The 21,869-nt window shown below is 38.6% G+C and overlaps 2 protein-coding genes across 11 annotated transcripts in view; one reads left to right on the plus strand and one right to left on the minus strand.

Annotated features, from left to right (window-relative positions):
* Positions 1 to 126: 126 nt before the first annotated feature.
* AKNAD1 (AKNA domain containing 1) lies at positions 127 to 11,724 on the minus strand. 5 transcript variants are annotated; one of them, XM_032695995.1, is made up of 15 exons: positions 11,577 to 11,603; positions 9,946 to 11,090; positions 9,276 to 9,335; positions 8,829 to 8,955; positions 8,580 to 8,731; positions 8,411 to 8,470; positions 7,787 to 7,920; positions 7,307 to 7,442; positions 6,479 to 6,639; positions 4,808 to 4,893; positions 3,187 to 3,309; positions 2,990 to 3,100; positions 1,998 to 2,079; positions 1,048 to 1,183; positions 127 to 438 (listed from the first exon to the last, which is right to left on the minus strand). In XM_032695995.1, the coding sequence occupies exons 2-15, from the start codon at positions 11,011 to 11,013 to the stop codon at positions 319 to 321; spliced, it is 2,556 nt and encodes an 851-aa protein (XP_032551886.1). In that variant the 5' UTR covers positions 11,014 to 11,090; positions 11,577 to 11,603; the 3' UTR covers positions 127 to 318. The 5 variants fall into 5 exon arrangements, with proteins under 5 accessions (XP_032551886.1, XP_032551889.1, XP_032551885.1 ...); XM_032695998.1 differs by having other exon boundaries at positions 10,387 to 11,724; XM_032695994.1 differs by having other exon boundaries at positions 9,946 to 11,724.
* GPSM2 (G protein signaling modulator 2) overlaps positions 3,621 to 21,869 on the plus strand; it is a 35,433-nt gene continuing 17,184 nt past the window's right edge. Inside the window, exons 1-4 of one of the 6 annotated variants that reach the window (XM_032696018.1) lie at positions 11,978 to 12,016; positions 13,031 to 13,151; positions 21,149 to 21,237; positions 21,336 to 21,454. In XM_032696018.1, the coding sequence (XP_032551909.1) occupies positions 21,393 to 21,454 (62 nt within the window). In that variant the 5' untranslated portion in view covers positions 11,978 to 12,016; positions 13,031 to 13,151; positions 21,149 to 21,237; positions 21,336 to 21,392. Of the gene's footprint in view, positions 5,502 to 11,940; positions 12,017 to 13,030; positions 13,152 to 21,148; positions 21,455 to 21,869 lie in introns of those variants that run through there. The other 5 variants (XM_032696019.1, XM_032696016.1, XM_032696015.1 and 2 more) reach the window with 5 other exon arrangements.

The raw sequence follows: 21,869 nt of genomic DNA on the forward strand, positions 1-21,869 counted from the left end.
AACTATAAAAACCCCCAACTCTCAGTGTAGAGCACTGTAAAAACAAAATAATTAGAAATGTGAACTGTAACTTGATATGTTAATGTGATGTTTGCAGGTAGGTGTCTCAGGTTCAGAGGCTGTTTTAGAGTTCTGAGACTGAGCATAAACTTGTGGAATACCTTTATATCTGGTGTGGTTTAATACTAACAGTTACAGAACAGCTGACAAAGTTAGCTAGCTGACTTTTCGATATTTGTATTCATCACTTTATATTTGCAGAGGTCCTAGCACTTAAGTATCAACCAGCAAAACAATATAGCATTTGAAACTGGGTAACTAAAGTGGTTTTCTTTTGACTTTAGCTAGATCTTCTGAAACTGCTCGTACCATTCGTTCTGTAGCTTTCTTCAAACTGTTTGCTGTCTGTATGGCATGATCCAGAGTAGAACTTAAAATCTGTTGGAAATAATAAAATGTAGCCTTGTTAATAGCGAAGGCAAATGCATACATAGGTATAGAATAGAAGGTGATGTTTAAGGTTTTGTGCATGATTTTCACTCAGAATATGTGTTGAGAAGTAGAACTTGAGTTATGTGATAAGACTGCTCCATGATTCAAGTTGGAAGTATCTGTTATTTATTTCTCTTTGACTATATAATCATTGGAACTGAGGGATATTTACACCTTTGTAAAGTAGCAGGGTCAGTGTTGTGCATGTTTGTGGTATCGAGAAGGCCTTCTTGTGGTTGTGATAGTTGTGGTTCTTTCAGTATGTGAAACCATTTCAGAGGTAAGATCCAGTGCTACTATTCTGTCCTCATCATTTCATACAGGGACTAAGTTGCATGAAAAGTCTGGACATACTTACATGAAGTTGTATACTAATATATAAGCTAAAATGCTTGGATTTTTAACTCCATACAGTCTTATCCTCAAATGGTCTAGGTTTGCTTAGATTGTAATAATCAGCTTGCTAAGAAAGGGATGCTCAATAGTGCCTTGATGTGTGGATTTAACCTTTCCAAGATAGTTGTGTGGTTCTTAATTTTCACTTTCAAGTCTTACATTTGCATTGGAATCGTTGGCCTTTCTGATTGCAGATTTGCTTTGGGCAAACTTCTTGCTGGGGATGTACTGATGTGAAACAAGAATTTTATTGCATGTGCTTGAACAGCAGGTTTTGGCAGCCTCAAAGGATTCCCTAAAGAGAAGATATAGAGAATAAAACACAAACAATTTCAGTAAGCAAAAGAATTTCTAAAGTCTGAATTAAATACACACACCTTGATAGCACACTGGTTTGCAAGTTAATTTTCAGTGAGTAGAACTTTTCATTTAACTGTAAAACACAGTCCATCATTATTTGTGCTCCATCTCTATTGCAGTAAGACAGAAAACATGCCAGGAAATCTCTCACAGCATCACTCTCTTGGTGCTGCTCTCTCATGCAGGGGTCTGTGCCATTGATTCTCAAGTGCAGCTGCTATTGAGTCAAAGTCCAGGCCATTACTGCTATTGAGTCAAAAAATATGGTAACAAAAATTGTCTGCATTTCAGTCTAGTCTGTGCTACAGTTAAGAATCCGTTTTACTTCTTGGTCTCCCGGAATTATTTAATGTTCACAACAATTAAAAGGAGGACTGTTACTTATAAAGAAATAGTTGGCAGCAAACAGAGCTGCATCCTGAAAATACAGACCTGCTTTTGAATCTGTGAATGGGAACATCCTCTTAATAAAATTAAATATCTCTTTTCATTACTAAATGTGCCAGATAAACAAGTTATATGTTTACCTTTCATTAACTTAGAAAGACTGAAAAACTACTCTAAGAACTATTTATACATGTTCTTAGAGTATATATTTTAAATTCATTACTGAGTAAAATTCTAATATACAACATGCACTGCCAAAGATAAAACATTCTTCCTGCCTATGATACTGGTGTGTTTTTTCCCTGCTGGATCTTCAACAATGGGATTTTCTTATGTACTATGTAGTTATTGCTACAGCTTACCTTTCACAAAGTCTGTTTATGAGTTCACATGGCTGTTTATTTTTTTGAGCCTTTTTTGTGGAGATTCTTTTCTGTGAATAAGCTGGAGTCATAGAGGCCATGTTTAAAACCAGCAAAAAAAAAAGGTAATTTTTTTGTGAATTTTCTGTATATTTAACATTTTTCTCTATTTAGCATAAATAAAAGATCAAGCAGACTATCACTGATGAATAAAACTTGAATATGCTTAATTTTTTGTAAATGAGGACAGATTAACCTTTTTGTGCTTGCTGTTGAATTTAGCTCTGTGGCAAATGGTATGCACATTTCTATTTCATACAATGAAAGACTGTAGGGGGGAGGTGGAGAATAATCAGACTCTCATAATCCTACTAATTACATGAGTACTGCTTTGATTTTATAGTTTCACAGAATTGCTAGAGACAAGTAGCTAACTTATACTTTCTTCTGACTGTTGAAATTTTATATTTTTCTTTATGCAATATTTTCTTATGGTAGAGAGAGAGTCTGAGATAAGTGACTTTAAAAAGTAGATGTTAAACATTTAAATTTTTTTTTCATTAGTCTTTACTTTGCTGCATGTCACATGATGAGTGTAGAACTGAAATTTTCTTTAATACTTGTTTATGCTACTTTAGGCAATGGCTGGCACTGTAAAAGTTGGCACAGTAATGCCCAATTTTCATATTCTTTCACGTGGCACTGCAAAATGAGATATTCCTGCCATGAATGGAATATGAAAGGCACTCCTCTCATATAGAACCAGAGAAGGTTAAAGCTGTTGTGCATGGGGATTAAACTTCGGCAGGTGTGTAGAAGTTGGATTTCCTGATTTTTGCTCTGCAAGATCTATAAAAACCCACTGTTTTAGCTACAATGCTAATGATTGCTTATACTAAATTAAATTTGGCCTGATTATGTGCAGTGTGACTTCTTGCCCCTTAAAATCTATCCTATGGTTGGTAATTATTTCAGTAACACATCATACTTACAGGATGAACCAGGACTTTTATTTCTACATAGGGCACAAGACTGAACAGACTCTTTGTAATTCCTGAGTTTAACTTGATCTCTGCTTCCCCTGGGGCATCTGCATCCGAGTCCTGAAAACAGAGACATGTTGTTTAGAAAAACAAACACTATAAACCGCGTTTCTTTGTAGATATTAATATTTTTGCAATCATTGTACCTTTTCTCTCTCCACATAATCTCATATTTAATGATTTGTAATTCTGAGTGTCACAGTTGACAAGGTCCTTGCTTTGTGAATCATTATAAGAATCGTAGACTGAGATGTCTTCTGAATCACTGCCTAGAATTCAAAAAATAAGTTAAAAGGTTCTGAAATATTAGAAACTTAGGCTAGTGTATCCAGGTAGTTATTTGGCTTTCAGCGCCATCATTTCAGAGCCCTTAATGATACTGCAATTTGAGGAAGTACTTTTCCCTCAATTTTAGAGGAGTGTGGGAATTGATCTTTAAAGATTGGCTTTCAGCCCTGACTGTAAGCCTCGAATGTAGATTTTTATTATTTTTTGGTGATGGTTATTTTCAGACCAAGAACTGTTTTTTAATTAAAAAAATGAAGCACTCCATCTCCCTGTGCATAGCGTTGTGCAAACAGTGCAGCCTAATAGAAATGTGATGAGAATTTGGGCAGCTCTAGTACAGCACTGCTTTAACTACTGCACAAACCAGTACTAACAATAATGGTCTCTATGTCTTATATAAAAGTCCAAGCATATCGCAAAGAAGCATCACAAACAAGGACAACAGATAGACCAAAGGTAAGAATAACCCATATATTTAGACTTAGAACTGAATCTATGACAGTTCGTGCTATTCTTTAGTTGTTGGGTACTAACAGCTTCAGAATATTCTGCAGTGGAAAGATTAAAATTGGGATGCCCTAAGAGAGACAAATGCCTACAGATTCCTAGTAAGCTTCCAAGAGCTGAAGTCTTGGATGACTTGACAACTAACTTACCTAGCTCATAGTAGCCTCTGTGGGGTCTAGTTTGGATTTGATGAAATTATATTATTAGGAGCTGGACTAAGGAAGGGGAGAGTATTTCTTGTCTGTGTCAACCCTGAATGGATCAAAGATTGAGGAAAACTTTTTGCAGTGTTTTCATGCAAAAACTTATTCATGCAGAATAAGACAGTTGAATCCAAAAAGTGAAAGTGGAAGTACTGATATGAAATGTTTCAGTTGTCAAGTTTGGAATCTTCTTCTAGGACATGAAGTAAACGTACATCAGAAGAAAAAACAAAGCATTGTGTGCATATCACTGTCATGCTCTAAAAATGGTAATAGTGGCAATATTTGGAAACTTCTCTAGAAAGCTGAATTAGATTTATAGACTAATTCAGGTTGGATAGGACTTCTGGAGATCATCTGGCCCTGTCCCCTCTTGAAGAAGGACCAGCTTAAATGAAGTTGCTTAGGACCCTGTCCAGTTGAGTTATGAATATCTCTGAGAATGGAGATACCACAGCCTCTTCAGGGCAAACTGCTTCAATGTTTGACTAGACCCCAACTTAATAATTTTTTGCTCTTATCTAACTGAAAATTGCCTTGCAACTCGTCTGTTGCCTCTTGGTCTGTCACTGAGACTTCCACAGTGAATTTGACTTGGTGTCCCCTTTAGCCTCCTTTTTATTCTTAGTGTGTTGTGCTGTGCTAAGCAGTAACATCTGTTGAAACTACAATTTTCATGTAGTTGAGATGTGACAGGAATGTATTTCTTAACAGGATTCACTAGCAGGTTTAAGCACAGTTCTGACCTTTGGCTGCCATCGTGACTTACTCAGGTTGGTATCTGATAAATCAGTTGGTTTTCTTTGACTGAAGAGTGGAGATGTTCCAGTTTTTCTTTCCTGGATGTTTATATTTCTTTGAGCATGGAAACAGAATGATATTTTAATTGTATCTGAATACTTCTATGATGAGACTTACAAGCATTTTATATTAATAATTAACCATTTCTTAGTTGAGAAAAAATCAGATTTATTCATAGAACTCTATCAGTTATCTGAAAAGGTGGTAAGTAGAAGTTTAAATTAATAATTAACCAATTGCAAAATAATGACCTTTAGTTAAAGAACACATTCTGACTTAACAAACTGTTAAAAATCCTTAAAAGTAGATGTCTTGATAATCACATATTCCAATAGTGAAGTTGTATGAAATCTTACATAGTTATACATGTGTTACCATTGATGTTGTAGCAAAATACTATATGTTAAATAGGATTTGGTTTCTTAGTAACTTTGAGTTATTAAGGCTTTAATAGCACTGCCTTTAGATAATTAGAGGAATATTTGAGATGTACCTTCTAAGAGGACAAGAACAAAGTTCCTTATTTATTTGATGTGTATTTTCAATTTAGGGTGTACAGAGTGATCAGATTTATTTGGAAAGTTTTTCACCCATTCATGAACATAATGATCAGAAGATTGAGCTAACTTTCTTTCAATGACAGAGAAAAAAGTGGAAGCTAGGTGAGTTTTACTAGACAAAGATTAACATCTACTCTGTGAAATAATCTGACAGAATATTCATATTAGTATAATTGTGTTCTGTGCTGCATGTATTGTAAGATCTAGCTTTGGATAGAGATTTAATTTGCCAAAATTCCAAACTCCAAAATAACCGTGTTGCTTTGAAAGGATTAATACATATTAATTATCTTCTCTCACTTAATTATTTTTTGTAGGCAAGCATTTGCTTGTAGGGTTTTGTTCTCTGAAAAATAAGAGAGGCAGGTTAGTAAACACAGTTAAAATCTGTCCTGAGAGCAGCAAACTTTATCATAGATTTCAAAAATGTTTGAGGATCCTGATATTTCTCCTTTGTAAGCCAACTCAGCAGCGTGATGATAAGCTGTAGTAGCACAAAAGCTGGGACATTGTGCTGTGCAAAAACTGGAGGGAAATGTTGTGCACCCTCAAAGCTCAGTAAAATAATCTAAGTTGGGAAAAAAAAAGTATGAAAAGAGATCTCCTACCATTATGTTAGAAGAATGCTTGTTTGCTAGCAGACCTTCTTTTCTCAGAAGTTCTGCTGCTTTTCTGGAACTTGAAGCAGCTCTCTTTTTTTTTTAACCTTAGATTGGTTAAGGGGAAACCATTTATTTTATTTTTCTAATTTCATTGAGATGCTTTGACGAGTCATTCACATCCTGAATTTGTGTGGCTGTAATTAATTTTATACAGAAGTATGATTTAACTCTAGGTGAAAGCGATAGTGGTGTTTGGGCTTCAGGAAATACTTTCTGACTCAGAAAGGTAGGAATGCCAAGCTGGGAGGAATGGGAGGAATTCTTGGGTATGTAATTACAGAATTCTGTATAAGTTTTATTCTAGAAATATTCATGTTGCTTTCAGAGATTCCAGTCATTCCAATTTTCTTACTCAGAAAATAGTTTTAGGTACATTTTTATAAAAACTTCAACAGCTGTTTCCAAGTTTTCACTTACATGTGAGGACAAAGACAGCAGTTTTTGCCTTCTAAATAAAGTTGATTTGTCTGTGGGATTACAGTTGTGGGACTCTTTTCTCCCTCATGGTTCTTGTAAAGAAATGGATTTTCAGTACCTCTTCTTTCTGGAGGATCAGCAATGCTTGAAACCACTGAGCTCTGTACAAAGTAACCACAGCACAGATACAGGTGGATGTGGTCATTGCACTTCAAGCACGTGACTTCTGCCAAACAGTATCTCCTGAGTTTCTCCTAACCTGGGCTTCAGAGGAAAATGTTATGTAAAACATGGATTATGAAAGCATTGGGTGAGGCTTACCTGCAGATTTGTAGGAGGCAGTAAGATTTTATGTGTGTGTGTATTTGTGATCTGGGATAAAATAGTACTATACTTAGCAGTAAACTCAATTTTCTATAGCACAATACTGTTTGGTCTTGGTAATTCTGCAGCTTAAAAATCATGGACAAACAAAGTAATATTTCTTCCAACTAAGTGATAGTGGGAATTGATTCGTTCCCCCAAACAAAGACAGCTTTGTAGAAGTCGAAGTAGCTGCTTATATTTCCTTACTCTGAAATAAATGCTTTGGAAACCAGAATTAAGAATCTTCAGTGTAGCAGTGTTTTAATACTGAGGTTTCTGTTACAATTAATGAAATATTATGAAGTTAATATTTCATAAAATATTTTCTTTGAAGTAACATGCTATCTAAAAGCATCATGCTCCTATTAGAGAACATACAATTGTATAACCACACTTACGTTCTCAAGACTTGCATCAGTAAAACAGAAAAATTGCAGTCTTTAAATAATAAAACTCAATTACCTCACAAAAAGAATGTGATGAATAGGCAGATTCATAGGAAGTCAGCAAAGATGACAGGCTGTGTTTGCTGTGATCCATTTGTTCTTGAATGTCTTCAAGCAGCATGCCAAGTCTAAATATTCCCCCTTCCACCCTTCTAAATCCAATTGCAATACACAGTTAGTTAAACCTGTATAAACTGACCTTTTATTTCTTACTATGATATGGGACATTGCAGTATGTTTCTCATAGGAAAAAAAATAAAATTAATGGAGTTCACGGAGTCCCTTTTAAGTATCTGAATTAATTAAATAGATACCCTAATTATAAGTGGGATGTATAAAGCTCAAGATGAATTTTGGCCAAATCACTCTTAGCTTACCACATATGACATAATGTTTTTACTTCAGAAAAATTCTAATGGATAAATGAAGTAAAAGTTGTAAGACACTCAAAATACAGAAAATATACTGATGTACTACTTAGCACTTATCTTCCAACCTGTCAGGATCAAACTCTCCAATGTTGATAGACTTGTCCTTGAAGTTCTGCAGCTGTAAGTTATGGTGCTTTTCTCTAGCTGTTAAGTAATTCCTTTCCAAGGCATCAAGGTATCTTTTCAGTTGATTTAATGCCTTCATCAATAAGAAAGAATTCAATAGCAAATGTCACTATCACTTAGCATAAGTAGCTATCGCTGTGGCTTGCTATGTGAGCCAGATGCTGTTTGCAGTGCTCTTGGTAAGAATTTTGATAATTCTCTGAATTGGAACAGGACTGCATATTGTATGATCACCTGGTACTCTGTACTGCTCTATTATGTACAAGTAAAATATTAAACCCTGACTTCTGAACTGATGCCCTATGTTTCAAAACTCCTAACTTACATGGCAACTTAAGGCCTTTCATTAATAGTTTTGAACTGTAATCCTTAAAACAGATTTAAGAATTCAGCCACCTAATGAACACCTTCATTTTTGCTTCTTAAACTTGTACCTTTGGTCTGAATTGAGAAAAAGAGTAAACATTCATTTGAGGAGAACATGAACAACTTGCCAGAAATTTGTAAGTCTACAGCCATTTAAAGTGCATTTCAGATAGCTCAAAATATGTAAAATAATTTACCAGATATTTGTCATGTAAAAAGGATGTTTCTTGGGACATATGCTTAGAGAAGTCTTCTACCTTAAAGACAAAATATTAGACTTTTATTTGGGATTTTGAAAACAAATATGCCAAATGAATATGGAATTGGAGCATCAGTGCAAAGTATATATTGAAACAGAGCTCTTACTTTCTTTGTCAGTTGATCTGTCTGATCCTTTAGTATTTGAGACATCTTTTCTCCTAGTGTTTGTTCTGGCAGTGAATTAGAAGGATTTGGACATTGTGCTTCTACCATACCAGCTGCTGATAGTGCTGATGCTGCTGTTCCAGACTGCAATCCTGTGTGATACAAGATAAGATTGATCAGATGAAATGTCTGCCCAAAAGTGCAGTCGAGTTACATAAAATAGTCATTTGCATAGTTAATTTTATTTACTTGCTTTAAGCAAACCATGTGTAGATTGTACAGGGATGGGAGCATCTAATGTGATGCCAGGTGCTGTCCCAGTGTCTCCTGAGGAAATGGCAGTGCTGGCATTTGGAAAGTCTGACTGTGGAAGTATCTGTTGAAGTGAGAACTTTGGTTATGGATATAATGTATAGAACACTTATATGAACAATAAACTTAGAAATAACTCAAAACACAAAATATTCATGAAATGTTTAACAATACCATATAATTTTCTAAGTTTATAGTTAGATGTATATAGTGTCTCATTGTATAAATACTTAAATACTTCAATTCTACGTTGTGAAAATATAAAGAGGATTTGTGTAAATGGGAAGTACAACATGAAGGTGACAAAATAGTTTTAGGGGATAGTCAGTCCTAGAGATAAAGAAGAATGACTTGAAAACAAAAAAAGTATTTTAAGAGATTTACCTTGGGATTAAATCTCAGATGGTCAATATGATTCCGGGTGTCAGCATGCTGAGTCAGCATCTCATTTGCAGCCAGGAAATAATAGGGAAAACTATTAAAACTTTGTTACATCTTGAGTGATTTACTAAGATCTAAATCTCAGAATGGACTTAAAAATTCATAGAGCTCTGTGAGTGAACTCCATGTCAGGGCACGAAATTGAGCAGTGATTATCTAATTACTACTCTAAAATAAATCTACTATAGCAAAAGAAATATTGTTGTCAAACAAATCCTTTAAAAAGAATACCAAATAGTTGAAGAGCCTTAAGATGTAAAAAAAGGCCAAAGTTTTCTTAATACAGGCACAGTATAAAAATAGAAAGTTTTTCTTAAAAATACATTTAAGTATTTTTGGTGAACTTAAACGTTTACATATAACACTAGAAATGAAAATTTGTAGTGAATTTCCTAATGATTTGATAGGATGTTTTATCATCACAAATAATACTCAGTGTTAAATACTGGAGTATTAAATAATACTTAGTCATTGAACACTTAGTAATGAAATTGTTGTATAAAGTCAGTCCCACTAAATTTTATTTGTGAAAGCAATTTTTGAGTCAAGTGACACAGAGTATCTTCTTACAGTAAACCACTCAAATATGAATTTCTTCAAGCATCCTAATTACCTTCAGCTGTTGCAGCTGTTCTGAAATGCTCATTTCTTCTTTATTGTCTACTTCAGCAGAATTGAAGTAATTCTTATTTTCCAGCGTGTGGTTCACAGTTACTGATTTACTTAGCAACATAGGGAAGGGTTTTGCTCTCCCAGTTGTAGGAACTGAGTTAATATTGTCAGTTCTTTTTGGTACTTTTACTTCTGAAGCAACTTCATAGAAATCAGGAAGGCAACAGTGAGTTTGACCTTGGCCATATTGGAGCTTGCAAGGTGAAACTGTTTTCTTAAACAGGCCTCTCTCATCTTTCATGTTTTGAAAGGTGTGTGTAGGTTCATTGTCATTAATCAGCTGTGAATTTTCTTGTCTGCACCCACACTTACCAGTGCAAGGTTTCTTTGAAACAGGTCTATTTTCACTTAACACATTTTTATTTTTACCACCAGAGTTTACCTCTTTGTGCTTTTCTAAGTGATATTCTTCAAAGGTAGTTGCCCACTGTTCCTGCAGTGAAGGGCCTCTGAGGTGTTCTGAAGGCTCAGGTTCGCTCCCAGTGTCATCGATACTGTCAGTGAAGGATGACTCTGGTATCATCTCACATTCAATTAACTGGCATGTGCTCAGTAACTCTCCCTCACAAAAATGACGCAGGAGGACATTGGACATCTTTGAGGTAGTTAAATGTTCTTTGCTGTCTGGTTTACTGGAACTACCGACAGGGAATTCCTTCTTAAAGGAAGCTTCACTTCCAGGCATTTCAGTTGAAACTCCCATTGTTCCTTCGGTGCTTCTATGCTGACTGAAGAATTCTTCAGGCTGTGGATAAGCTGCATAATTTGCTGTTGTGTATTTGTTATCTTCAGAACACATTAGGTTTAAAATACCAGAAATATCTTCTGTACAAATACTGTCATTCAAATGATAAGAATTATTATTATATTTATGTGTTATTTCTACATAAAGTAATTCATGTTGTTCCTCTTCAGTTACATCCGTGCTACAGCCTAATGCATCTGAAAATGAATTATTCATTTGAGTTTTCATCCAGTCTGATGGTTTGCACTTCTTTGTGGTCTCCATACCCAGTTTATTTAGAATATAAGTGCCATTGTTTCGCCAGTTTTGGACAGAGCTTTTATTATTGCATGGATCAAAATCTGGAATGTATGAGTAATAATATCTAGTTATCTATATACTTAATATCTATTTATCTACCTACTCTAGCTTTTTTAGAACCATCCTCTGGACAGGGATGTTTCCATATTTGTACTACTGTAAGTCTGGAATAATTGCTGGAGGGAATAGGAAGGCACAAATGACAAAAGCATTGGCAACAGGAACATTGAGCTTAGGGCCAGGTATCTGTCCTTGCTCGGTAATCCTGCTGTAATTGTATAGACAAAAAAACTTGGTACTAGAGCCCCCAGTGGTCCTGGAGTCCAACATCAGGTTTAAAAATCCCAAAGACAAACCCCGCACCATTTCCCACCTTTTACCTCGCCCCTCTAAAGCGCTTCTTGAGCGTCTGCACCAGCGAAAAAGCAGCAAACTTTTTTTTTTTTTTCCAATTTGTTTCTCCCCCCCCTCCGCCAGATGAAATGCATTTAATTAACAGCTCGGCTTCATAAAGCGCGTGGTTTCACCTCATCTGCGGGGGCTGGAGTTGGCAGAGGCGAACTTGCAGCACCGCTTTCCTACGAGCACCAGTGCAGCAGCGCGGCCGTGCGCTTCCCTTCCGCGGGGGCAGCGCAGTTGTAGTGCAGTGCCCGCCCGCTACTGCCTCATCCCCGCTGCCCGGCACCGCTCTCCGCTGGGAGCTCGGACCGGGCGGGGCCCTCCCGCCGCCCCGCCCCCCGGGCGGAGCCCCGCCCCCGCCGCCTCTCTATTGGCCCGTGCAAATGACGCGAGGGCCGCGCCCTCCAGCCGTTGGGCGCCGCGCCCCGGGGAAGGGCGGGCGCGCCGCCTATTGGCGCGTTCGGGAAGCGGCTGCGCGTGGGCGGGCGGGGGCTGCCCCCGGCCCCTGAGAGCCACCGGCCCCCGCGGCACGGCCAGTCCCGCGCGGTACCACCGGCCCGGCACACAGGTGAGCGCGGCACCGGGACGGGGGCTCCGAGCGCGGCCGCGGCAGCTGCTCCGGTCCCGGCTGCGCGGGGCTGCGGCACCCTCACCGCCCCCAGCGCCGCCACCGGGCGGCCCCGCGCGTTGGCGAACACGGTCATGGTGCGGCCGCTCCGTGCCCGGGCCGGCGCCACCGGGCTCCCCGCGGCAACAAAGGCAGGAGGTGGCCGCGCAGCCGGGCCGGGTGGGTTCTGCGCCAGGGAGAGACCGCCCGGGTGTCTCTGGAGGGAACCGGGACCAACAGGCTGCTCTGAGCAGTTGTGCTGCGCTTAACAGGGTGGGTGTAGGTGATGAACAGAAAATAGAAGTCCAAGGGCGGGAGTGGAACGGGCTGTTCATGGAAGCGGAACCAGAGGCTCAGCCAGCACACCGCGAGGAGGGAGAGAGGCACAGGGGAAGGAGCTCTGACCTCTGCACGGGTTTGAGTTGGGCAGTACGTTGTGGCATATCTAAAGTCAGGTTATACCAGACCTAGTCTTATTTATCCACTAGATTGTAACTCTTGTTAGTGTAGTCCCTCCCCCTCTGCTTTTGTTTCTTCACTTTGTCAATAGAGGAGCGGAGTAAATGAGAAATTATTTTTTATGTCTTTATTGGCCCAGTTGCCCAGACGTAAATTTTACCCCACCTTGAAGTTGTGGCCTTTCTTCTGCTTTAGAAGCTTTTTCAGCCTAATGTGTTGTTCCTGTTAGATTCTTGCCAGCGACTGCGGTGTTCATGTATCCTGGGTTGCCATGGAGAGCTGTGCAGCCATCTCAGAATTTGGGAGAACCTGCTGAGTCTTGCATCTCAAAAAGATCGGTGAAGAGATTCTAGTCCCTCCTTAAATTTTGTCTGGAAACTTTGTACCTCTTGTTTAAGTAATAATTTTAATAGAGCTGTAAATGCTAACAAAAAAAGTTGTCCTGATATTACAGTCCTTCTAAATTAATTTCTTATAATAGTGTTGCTTTTTACTGGTTTAATTAATGGTTACCAGACTTTCTGAACTGCATCCCTTTTCAGCGGGAAGGACTTTGTACTTTTAGTACTTCCGTATAAAACTGGGACAAAACTTACCTGAAACCTAAGACGGCTTCATTGGACTAGAAGAAACATATGTGATTCTTGTCTGCTGCTTTATTTAACATGCTGTTGTTTAAATGCTCTTGAAAGTTTTCCAAGCATCCTAAGACTGCTTAGGATTGTACATTCCTGCTACTCTTGCTGGAGAATTACTTCACAACTTGATGGTTAGAAGGTTAATGAAAAGTTAAAAGCTTTTCATTGACATCTTACCATTCTGTTCTTGTGTACTCATTGTCACTTGGCTTCAAATTGTTGATGCTTTGCTTTTTCAGTTTTTCCTGAGGTATATAAAGACAACAATTCTTTCTTCACATAGATTTTCTTTTGGTAGTCAGCAAGCCAGTCTCCTGCTATGAATGTTGAGTAAAAGCATTGCAAAAACATAGAATACCTGTTTGTTGTGGCATGCTGCAGGGAACAATCAATTTTGAAACTGAGTCTTACTTCCTGCAGCTTGCCAGGGTGGGGATATATTCTTATTTTACTAGAACTGTTTCTAATGTCAATTCTCAGCCTTTTCTGTCAACAAATGACAGCACAGTATGATTCAGAGAGCAGCCTGGTCTGTCGCTGGTTAGGAAGGAAAAATTTTCGTAAGACATGGGTGTTTTCCGAAAAATAAATGCTGTTTGTCCATAGTTTAAACTACTGAATGTGTGGGGAATTTTTATTTTTTTTTATAGTTTATCTGGATTCTTCTGTTTTGCTTAAAACTGGATCACTTTTTAGTTTCCCCTGATGTTCCGCTTTTTAAATTTAATAGCCAAGATGTTTGTACTTCTTGTAATTCAGGATTTTTGTTACCCTTGTGTGGTCACTTTCACTTTCCACAGCTTAATCATTCGTGCCCAGATCTGGTAACTGTTGTTACCAGAACTTGGTTCCATTAGCTTTTAAGCTTAAAATCAGAATGAAATTGGTTTTGTTTGAGGAGCAGATGTTGATGTTGAGACTTTGCAAGAGATTAACCTGTTATTGCTATAACTGCTCCTGTGAATGAAAGAAAAAAGAGATACCAGGTGCCAGAAAAAACCCTGAACTTTTCTTTAGCCACTTAATAGCAAATCTGCTATACAAATGATAGTATCTGAAAAGAAAAAAAGGGGTGGTATTTTGTGGAAACCACAGTATTAGAAATGTAAAATACAGGACAAACAAAAGTGGACAAACTGGTAAGAGATGGTCTGAAACATATGTAGTGTTGAACAGAGGATTAATGTCAAGCTGCCTCTTGGGACTCAAATTTGGCAGTGTTTGAGGAATATGGTTCTTGTTCATGTAATAAAACTTTTGTGTATTATAAACCTTTTGCTAATAGGAAGGAAAGCTTTCATGCAGCTGAGTTACCGGGAATATAAACCATATGTGATTTATAAAGACGGCTCTCTAAATCTATTTTATTTCTTCACTATTTCTGTTTGCTACATTTTTTTTTTCCTACCATTGCCCTGCTAGTATCCTGTTAGGAATTCTGTTCCTTGCATGCAGCCACTGGTTCGTTAGAGGACAGGATGCACTATTGTGACCCAGCTATATTGGTGTAATAATGTGTGTGCATAGTGAATATATCCATGGGCAGTGGGGGCAGAATGGACTCCAGTCCAGTAGCCATCACTGAGGGAAGAAAATGCAGTGAGTAGATTCTGAATAGATTTGCACCTGCATCCCGAGTGTTAGAATGAATATGCAAAGCAATTTACAACTTGGCACCTCAATAAATATTGTTTACCTTAAATCTACATGGGTGATGTGCTATAAATACACTGTACCTGTGTCTATAAGAAGCAAGGAGTATGAAAAACCAACACATGGTCTTCTCACCCTGGTATGTGTTCATTTGTGTTTATCCTGCACTTTAACAGTTTTTTACAGGTTGTAGCCATGCTTGTTCAACTGAGGAGTCATTAGAGAGGATGGTTAATGGTTGCTGTCAGTACTTGGGAACTGAGGGGCACAGGGGATGCACCCAGAAATGCTGCTGGCATTAAACTGTCATGGATCATTTCAGTTGTGTCATACAGGTTCTATGAGAGCCACGTCTGCTCCTTACAGGATAAAACCTTGCTGGAGTAGCACTGAGTTCTTTATGCTGAATGTCTGCTTAATCTCTGAATGAGCATCACAGTGCAATGTAGGAAATCTGAAATAGTAGCTACATTGCTTCGCTTAAATTGCTCTCGTGTTTTACTGTCAGTGATTCTAAGGATTATTAATTTTTTTTTAATTTATGCAGTCTCAAGACAACTTTTCCCATTTCTCTTTAAGGTGCTTGTACGATCTGTTTATCTTCCTTCTTTTACTTACCAAGATCTCTTTTTAAGAGATGTTATAGGCCAGGAAGGAGCTGAGCTACATGGAATGTTTTATTGGAGAGATCTGTGATCAACTTGCTCAGTCAAAGTGCAAATAGCCAACCTTTTGTGCTGAACTCTTCCCATGTGGTGTTCTTTCACATCGTGTAACATGCTCCATTTCCCAAACTGAAGGTAGTTGAGTGTCTTGTTGCCTGGGAGAGGCCTCATATACGTTAATTTGCACAATGAGATGTTCCCAATGGAGCAACATTCAAATTTACCTTCTTGGTAACAAAGAGAATTTGGTTACAAAATTCTTACTGATTTTGTGGGCATATAATTTCAACTTCTGTTACAAATAAAAGGATCAGAAGTTATTATTTTGTTGTGAACTGTCATTGCAGTCTATTGTGGCATGTAAGCACTTTATTTTACAGTGCTTAAATGCCAATCTCATGTCCAGTTATGGGATGCTTGGAAAGAAGGCAGCACAATATTTCGTTTCATGTGTGAATGACAATTTGTAAAAAAAACTTGGAATCCTATTACCTTGATGTATCAAATATGTGAAAAATTATGAGCTATTCTGACTTTGCTCCTTTTTTTAAAGTAAAGAGAAGATATTATTCTGCTGTCTTCTTGTATCTTAAATCTTAATCTTGGTGCATATTAGAATGAGTTCAGTTGCCTGATTAGTTTTATGATGGGGACATTAGTTATATTTTGCTGGCACTTCATGTTCTCTTCCTTTCTTATTTTATCATAGTGTGGGATTGCCTTAGTTCAGGATTTAAATAGATGACTTACACTAACTATCTGCAGGAATATCTGTATAATAAAAATGCTAGTGGTTACTTGTGTCAGCTACACCAGGTTCTTTAACCTGCACACTGGACAGTAATTATGTACATTAAGTAGCAAGCTATTTTTCAGCTAATTACCAATTCTCTTAGAAAAAGGATGTTCTGTTCTGGAAGGATACTCTGTGATGGAGGCACTGCGAGGGCCATCTCTGCATCATTGAGCACCGATACCAGTCTCATGTGTGCATTTGTTGCCTCTTTGTTTTGCTCTTCTTAGTGGAATTATGTGTGTTAGCTGTTCGTTTGCTTTTGTCTACAGCACATTCTAAGACTGTAAGTCACTAGATGTCCTGCATCATTGCCAGATGCCTTAAATATCTCTGTTTACAAAGCTATACTATACCTTTACTGTGCCTGATAGGGCACCTTTGCATTTACTGAAGTTAATAGAGTTGGTCTGGAATATGGCAGTATTCTGAATATACTTGCAATGTGGATATGTATTTTCTGCCACAACCAAAAAAACCTTTCTAGAAATAGGGTGATAAATTAAATATCTCTGCTATTAACCATGTCTGTCATAATGCAGGACCATATTAGCAGTTAGGTAATAGATGTTGGACTTTGCTCCGGAGCTGTGTTCCTCTAGTGTTGAATTCAAGTCCATGCTTTCATTTCCAGCTGTGGACGTGGTGAAAGCATCACTCCATTGTGAGCAAAATTAATCTCAGAAATGCTTTCTGCCTATTGTTGTTGTGTTTTGGTTTGGTTTTTTATTTAATCATCTCAAGATTGTCACCTGTGTGCCACAGGCAGTACAATACCCACTCCTTCCAGCCATTTCAGCACTGTCTGTAATATTCAGCAACGTGCCTTAGATTCATGTGGACCCATATTTGTAAGTCAACATGGTAATGTAGTTGGGGTGGAGGAGGAAGCATCTGAACCGAGAACATTAGATATTGGTATTAATTTATTTGCAGGTTGTCTGTTGAGCCTGATAGCACAGGATATTTAGGCTGGGTCTTTCCCATGCTCTGTGGTGATCCATGCTCTGCAGCATGTGCTTTATCAGACTCACACCTGGGAAAGCAGCTGAGATAGTTGTTTGTGAACCTCAGCTTTCCTGTTCTGTCCTTCAGATGCAACCCATTAATGTGTGATGGGAGCCTCACTTGGATTGTGTGCTAGAAAGGGGCTTGTATGCTGCTAAACTAGTCCTTTAACAGAAGCTCCCTGGTTTATTCTAGGGTTTTCTGCTCCACGTATAAATCCATGGGGAGACAAAGGCAGTGTTTCAGGGCAGGTATTGCTCCATGTCATCATGACCCTGAATAAAACCTCAAATTCACCTCATCAGTGAAGGTGGTTTCTGTGTGCTGTCAGCTAACCACTGTTGAACAGCTGTCAGAAGTGGTGCAGAGAGAAGTTTAAAATTACACTTCCAAGAATAACCACACTGGTCTTAGTACAATGTTTCTTGTATCTGCATAGTCCAGTCTCATGACTAATCACTTGTACTGTGCTCAAGGTTTGGAAAAAATAGGTTTTTTTCCCAGCGTGGCAAACATTTGCTTTAAAGTTCATTCACTGGGGAATATGTATTACTGCAGAAATGCTAATGATGAGGCTGTTTGCTATGTAAATACAATACTTGATATGGAATTTTTGAAGATTTTTTGGGTGGCTTATTTTAGGCGTATGTATTCAGGTAAATTTTAAAAATATCCTTGAACAGCATTGAAGATTAAAATAGAGAACGTTCTATTTCTGAGTGTTCCTTGTTCTATGCTCTTTCATATTTTGAAGGTCTGGAGACAAGCTAATCTCTATTTCAGTAATGGAACTGTTGGGTTTTTTCGTTGTTGTGTAGTCTCTGTCTTCCTCCACAGGGTATACAAAGCTCTGTTTTGTTTTCAGATAATCCAGTTCGAGCTTCTTTTCCTTTTTCTTTTTTCTTTTCCTCGCACATGTTATAGCATCTTCCCAAAAGGAAACTCAAACTTAGTTCACCCTTGGGAAATTCACCTTAATCATGGAACAACAAATATCTGTTGTTAGTTTTTCTAAGGAAATACAATTTATGCAATTGATCTGCCTCAGTCTGTACTTTCCTCTTGTAGCTTTTGATTCTCTCAGTCGGAGATGACTTCACTTGGCTGGTGCTCCTTTCCCGTAGCTTTGTGAGAAGTAGCAGATGGGTAGAGAAGGCATGACTTGGTCGTCTCGTTTTGGGAAAGGCAGAAAGAATGGAACTGCTCAGCCCCCAAGTGACCAGTCAGGATCTGTCAGCTTGCCAGCCATGTGACTGAGGATAAGCAAAGCAATGCTTTTAACCATCTGACAAGCTCCAAAAAGGAAGGTGTGGGTTGAGGGAAGGAGCAAACGAAAGTGCAGAAAGGTACCATTTTAAGGCGATGCAAGGGGTAAAAATCATCTTCCTCTCCCACTGTATTGTGATTCTTGGCTCTGTAGACTGCTAATAAATAGCAGTATTGGCTTTCTGGTGCTTGCTGATGAAGTTGGACCTGTCCAGAAAAACAGTTTCCTGCCAGAAGTTAAAATGAATGGATCTGTCATAGACCTTTAGTGTAACTAAGAACTACAAACTGATTAAAGTGATTGTCTGCCATAGTGATAAAATTCATAGTATGTAATAAATTGTTGCTGAAATGGAAAATGCCTTAAAACGGGAAATGCTTGTCTGGAAGTTGCAGTAACCAGGACTATTAGCTTGCATACAGGCTTTTGGGAAAGAAATTACTACTAATGTTTTACTGCTGTCAAGAACTTGAAGCGTACTGGTCAGATTTAAAGATGGAAGTGTCTTGGTTTCTTCTGTAACTTCTTCCAAAGTGATTTTTTTCCAATCTACATGAAATTTTAATTAAAAATGCAAGTTTAGGAGAAAACCTGTTTCATTGTTAGTTATGCTGACAGCATAGATGCTGATGCCTGTTAGTTCACTTGGCTCTTCTGCTGAAGTCCTGTGCCCCCTGAGTCAATCCCGTGTTGATCATCAGCTCAGGTGAGGCTGGTTACTCAGATACTCTCAGCAGTTTCTCAGTAGTTCAGGTGCATCAGTTGAAAGAGCAAGGCTTAATTTGCTGTAGCACAATCCTTCCAAGGCCAGTTTACATCTGAGAGATACCATCTGTGGAAGTGTTTGACTTCCACCTTCTGAATTTTGAATTAATCACTTAATTAATATGCTTTAAGTTTGCTTACTGATTACACGTTGGCCTGGCTGGAGCAGTCATTGGCATCCTAATGACTTACGGGTGAAGAAGCGAGCTATGAAGAGCAGACCCAGTAATTTTTGTTGGATATGTGATGATGATGTGTTGGCCAATGTGGGTGTGTCCATATCACCCTCCCAAGTCTAGGAATGTGCTGTATGGCCAGTAAGGAGGCAAGGAAGCAGGAGTGGTGCTTCCAGCTGGTGGGAGATGGTGGCATCAGTCAGAGGATGAGCTTAAGTATGAGGACAGAAGTGTAGCTCAGATACAGTGAAGCTATAGACAGGTGATGTGGCATGTACTGCTAAAAATAACTGATATTTAAATAAATGCAGGTGTTCTGATGTACTTTTAAGTATAACTTTGTTTTTTTAATTAAAGTTGGCAGCAGGAATGCTTATGGATGGTTGCTGCAGACTGGGTGGCTTATAGCCATCTGCCTGTGTGAGTTATCTGATGTGAGGCCCGGACAAACTTCCGGAGAGTAAATACCTGTAACATGGACTGCCCAGTTTGTGGGTTGCAATGGTATGGTAAACTGGAGGTGTCACACTTCATAATTGCAAAAATACACCCACACCCACTTGTTGATGCCAAATAATTCTAGTGATGAGCGTGGAAGGGCAAAATAATTGTTTAACTGGAAGAATGTGGATAGTCTGTTTGAGGGCTGCTGTGAAGGTAGAGTATGATGGGAAAGGGAAGTAAAGCTGGTACTTGATAAAACTAATGAGAGGAAAAGGCATGGCCTACATTGACAATTAAATATAGAGGGTTGCATTTTCTTCTGTTGACAGCTCTGAATCTGAGCTCTGTTCTTGTCTTTTGACACCTCTGCAGTCTCCTGATGAAATATGCATTTGTGAGTTACACAACTATATGTTTACTTGCAAAGGAAGGTAATATTAGTACTGAGCAATAAATATGTCACTGTCTCTACTAAAAATATGTTTAAAAGTGGGTAGACTTTTGAATACAGAGTTTCTTTTCTGTTAATCTTTTCCCAGCCAGACTAAACATGTCTGATGTCTACCTGTTGGCTGCTGCAATCCCTTTGAAGCAGAGTTTGGAGCTCATATCACAATGCTGCAGCATTTTGGAATGGCAAGCCAGTGTAAACACACCACCTCTCACCTCCCAAGTCCCCATACCTCCCCCCTTTACTCTGGGGAGCGGGGAGGGGAAAAGAGAATAGATCTTAAACCTTTGCTGGCTGCTGTGCTCGTAGTATTCCAAGTGGGACAGTCTCCAACATGAATGATCTCCAGATGGGGTTCTGCCTTCTGGTTCTCACTGCAGAGGGCCTTGAGCTGATTATCTGGGTTTCAGCAGCACTGTTTCTATGTAAAGCACTTTGTGATCTATTCTGTAGTATGCCTTTCATTCTGTAGCTTTCATCCTTTAAGCTTTTTGCTTGGAACTTCATGAGGCCAAAGAATACTAACAAGGGTAAATTATTCAGAGTTTCCAAAAGAAGAGAGAATGTTGGGTTTTGTTAAACCTCCTTTGCTTTCTCACTTGCCTACAGGAATTGCCGTATGTACGTAGAAGGCTTTGGCTCTGCCTTTCAGTTCTTGATTGACGTTTCCTGCTTGGTAGGAGCAGTGTTATGCTTTTACATCAGCTGCAAATGGTTATGAGTTATTAACTGAGTATGAGACTTCAAGCCAAGCATCTTGTGTTCCCTTTGCAGAAACTGAGTGGAGCTAAAGGGCCACAGATGAAAGGACATGAACATTTCTGAAGGTGTGAGATGTGTCTGACAGTGACCTCCTAACCTTGGTAATAAAGAAGAGTTTTTCTACAGAAGCTTAGGATATCTTTACTCCAACTTCTTAATATACTAACTGGAATGGTATTCTGACAACAATTCTCTGTAGTGAAGTACTTACCCTACTAGAGGACGGTGTTACTTTCCCTGCTGATAATGCAGCTCCATGGAGGACAGTAATGCTTGGATAAGCATGCGCGAGGATCGCTCCTTCCACGTGCGATACAGGTAAGACGGTGCTAATTTTACTGTGGATGAATAAGTGCTCTTAATAACAGAAAACTAAACAAGTTGCAGCAAATAGTTTGATATCTCAGTTATTGGAACTGAACCACTTTTTTCTTTTCTTGATTTTTGGGCAATGAAAATTTACATTTGCTGTGTAGGAGATTATATTAATATAGTTGTGTGATTGTATAGTACTGGAACTGTGCATGGTAGCAAATAGTACATAATTGTCTGTATTTCTTTGTATTTTGGGTAGAATGATATGAAGTATGATCCCTGCAGGGTAGTACCTGCTCCCTCTTCTTCTGGCTGTGGACTGCCTATGCAAATTGTTAAGTTTTGTCTGCTGCAGTTCTCTGTACTTATCCCATCATTACTTCTTTAAACAATGAATTTTTAGACGCACTGTCACCTA

Source organism: Chiroxiphia lanceolata, chromosome 9 (assembly GCF_009829145.1).
Source record: "Chiroxiphia lanceolata isolate bChiLan1 chromosome 9, bChiLan1.pri, whole genome shotgun sequence".
In the NCBI taxonomy this organism is placed as follows: Eukaryota; Metazoa; Chordata; class Aves; order Passeriformes; family Pipridae; genus Chiroxiphia; species Chiroxiphia lanceolata.

Excerpts from the sequence above, each read along its gene's own strand:
- AKNAD1 (XM_032695994.1), bottom strand. The coding sequence starts at position 11,013 with ATGGAGACCACAAAGAAGTGCAAACCATCAGACTGGATGAAAACTCAA. Across the intron at positions 7,921-8,410 it reads TTTTACATGACAAATATCTG|GCATTAAATCAACTGAAAAG; the intron begins GTAAATTATTTT and ends TTATTGATGAAG. Across the intron at positions 3,101-3,186 it reads ATTATGTGGAGAGAGAAAAG|GACTCGGATGCAGATGCCCC; the intron begins GTACAATGATTG and ends CTCTGTTTTCAG.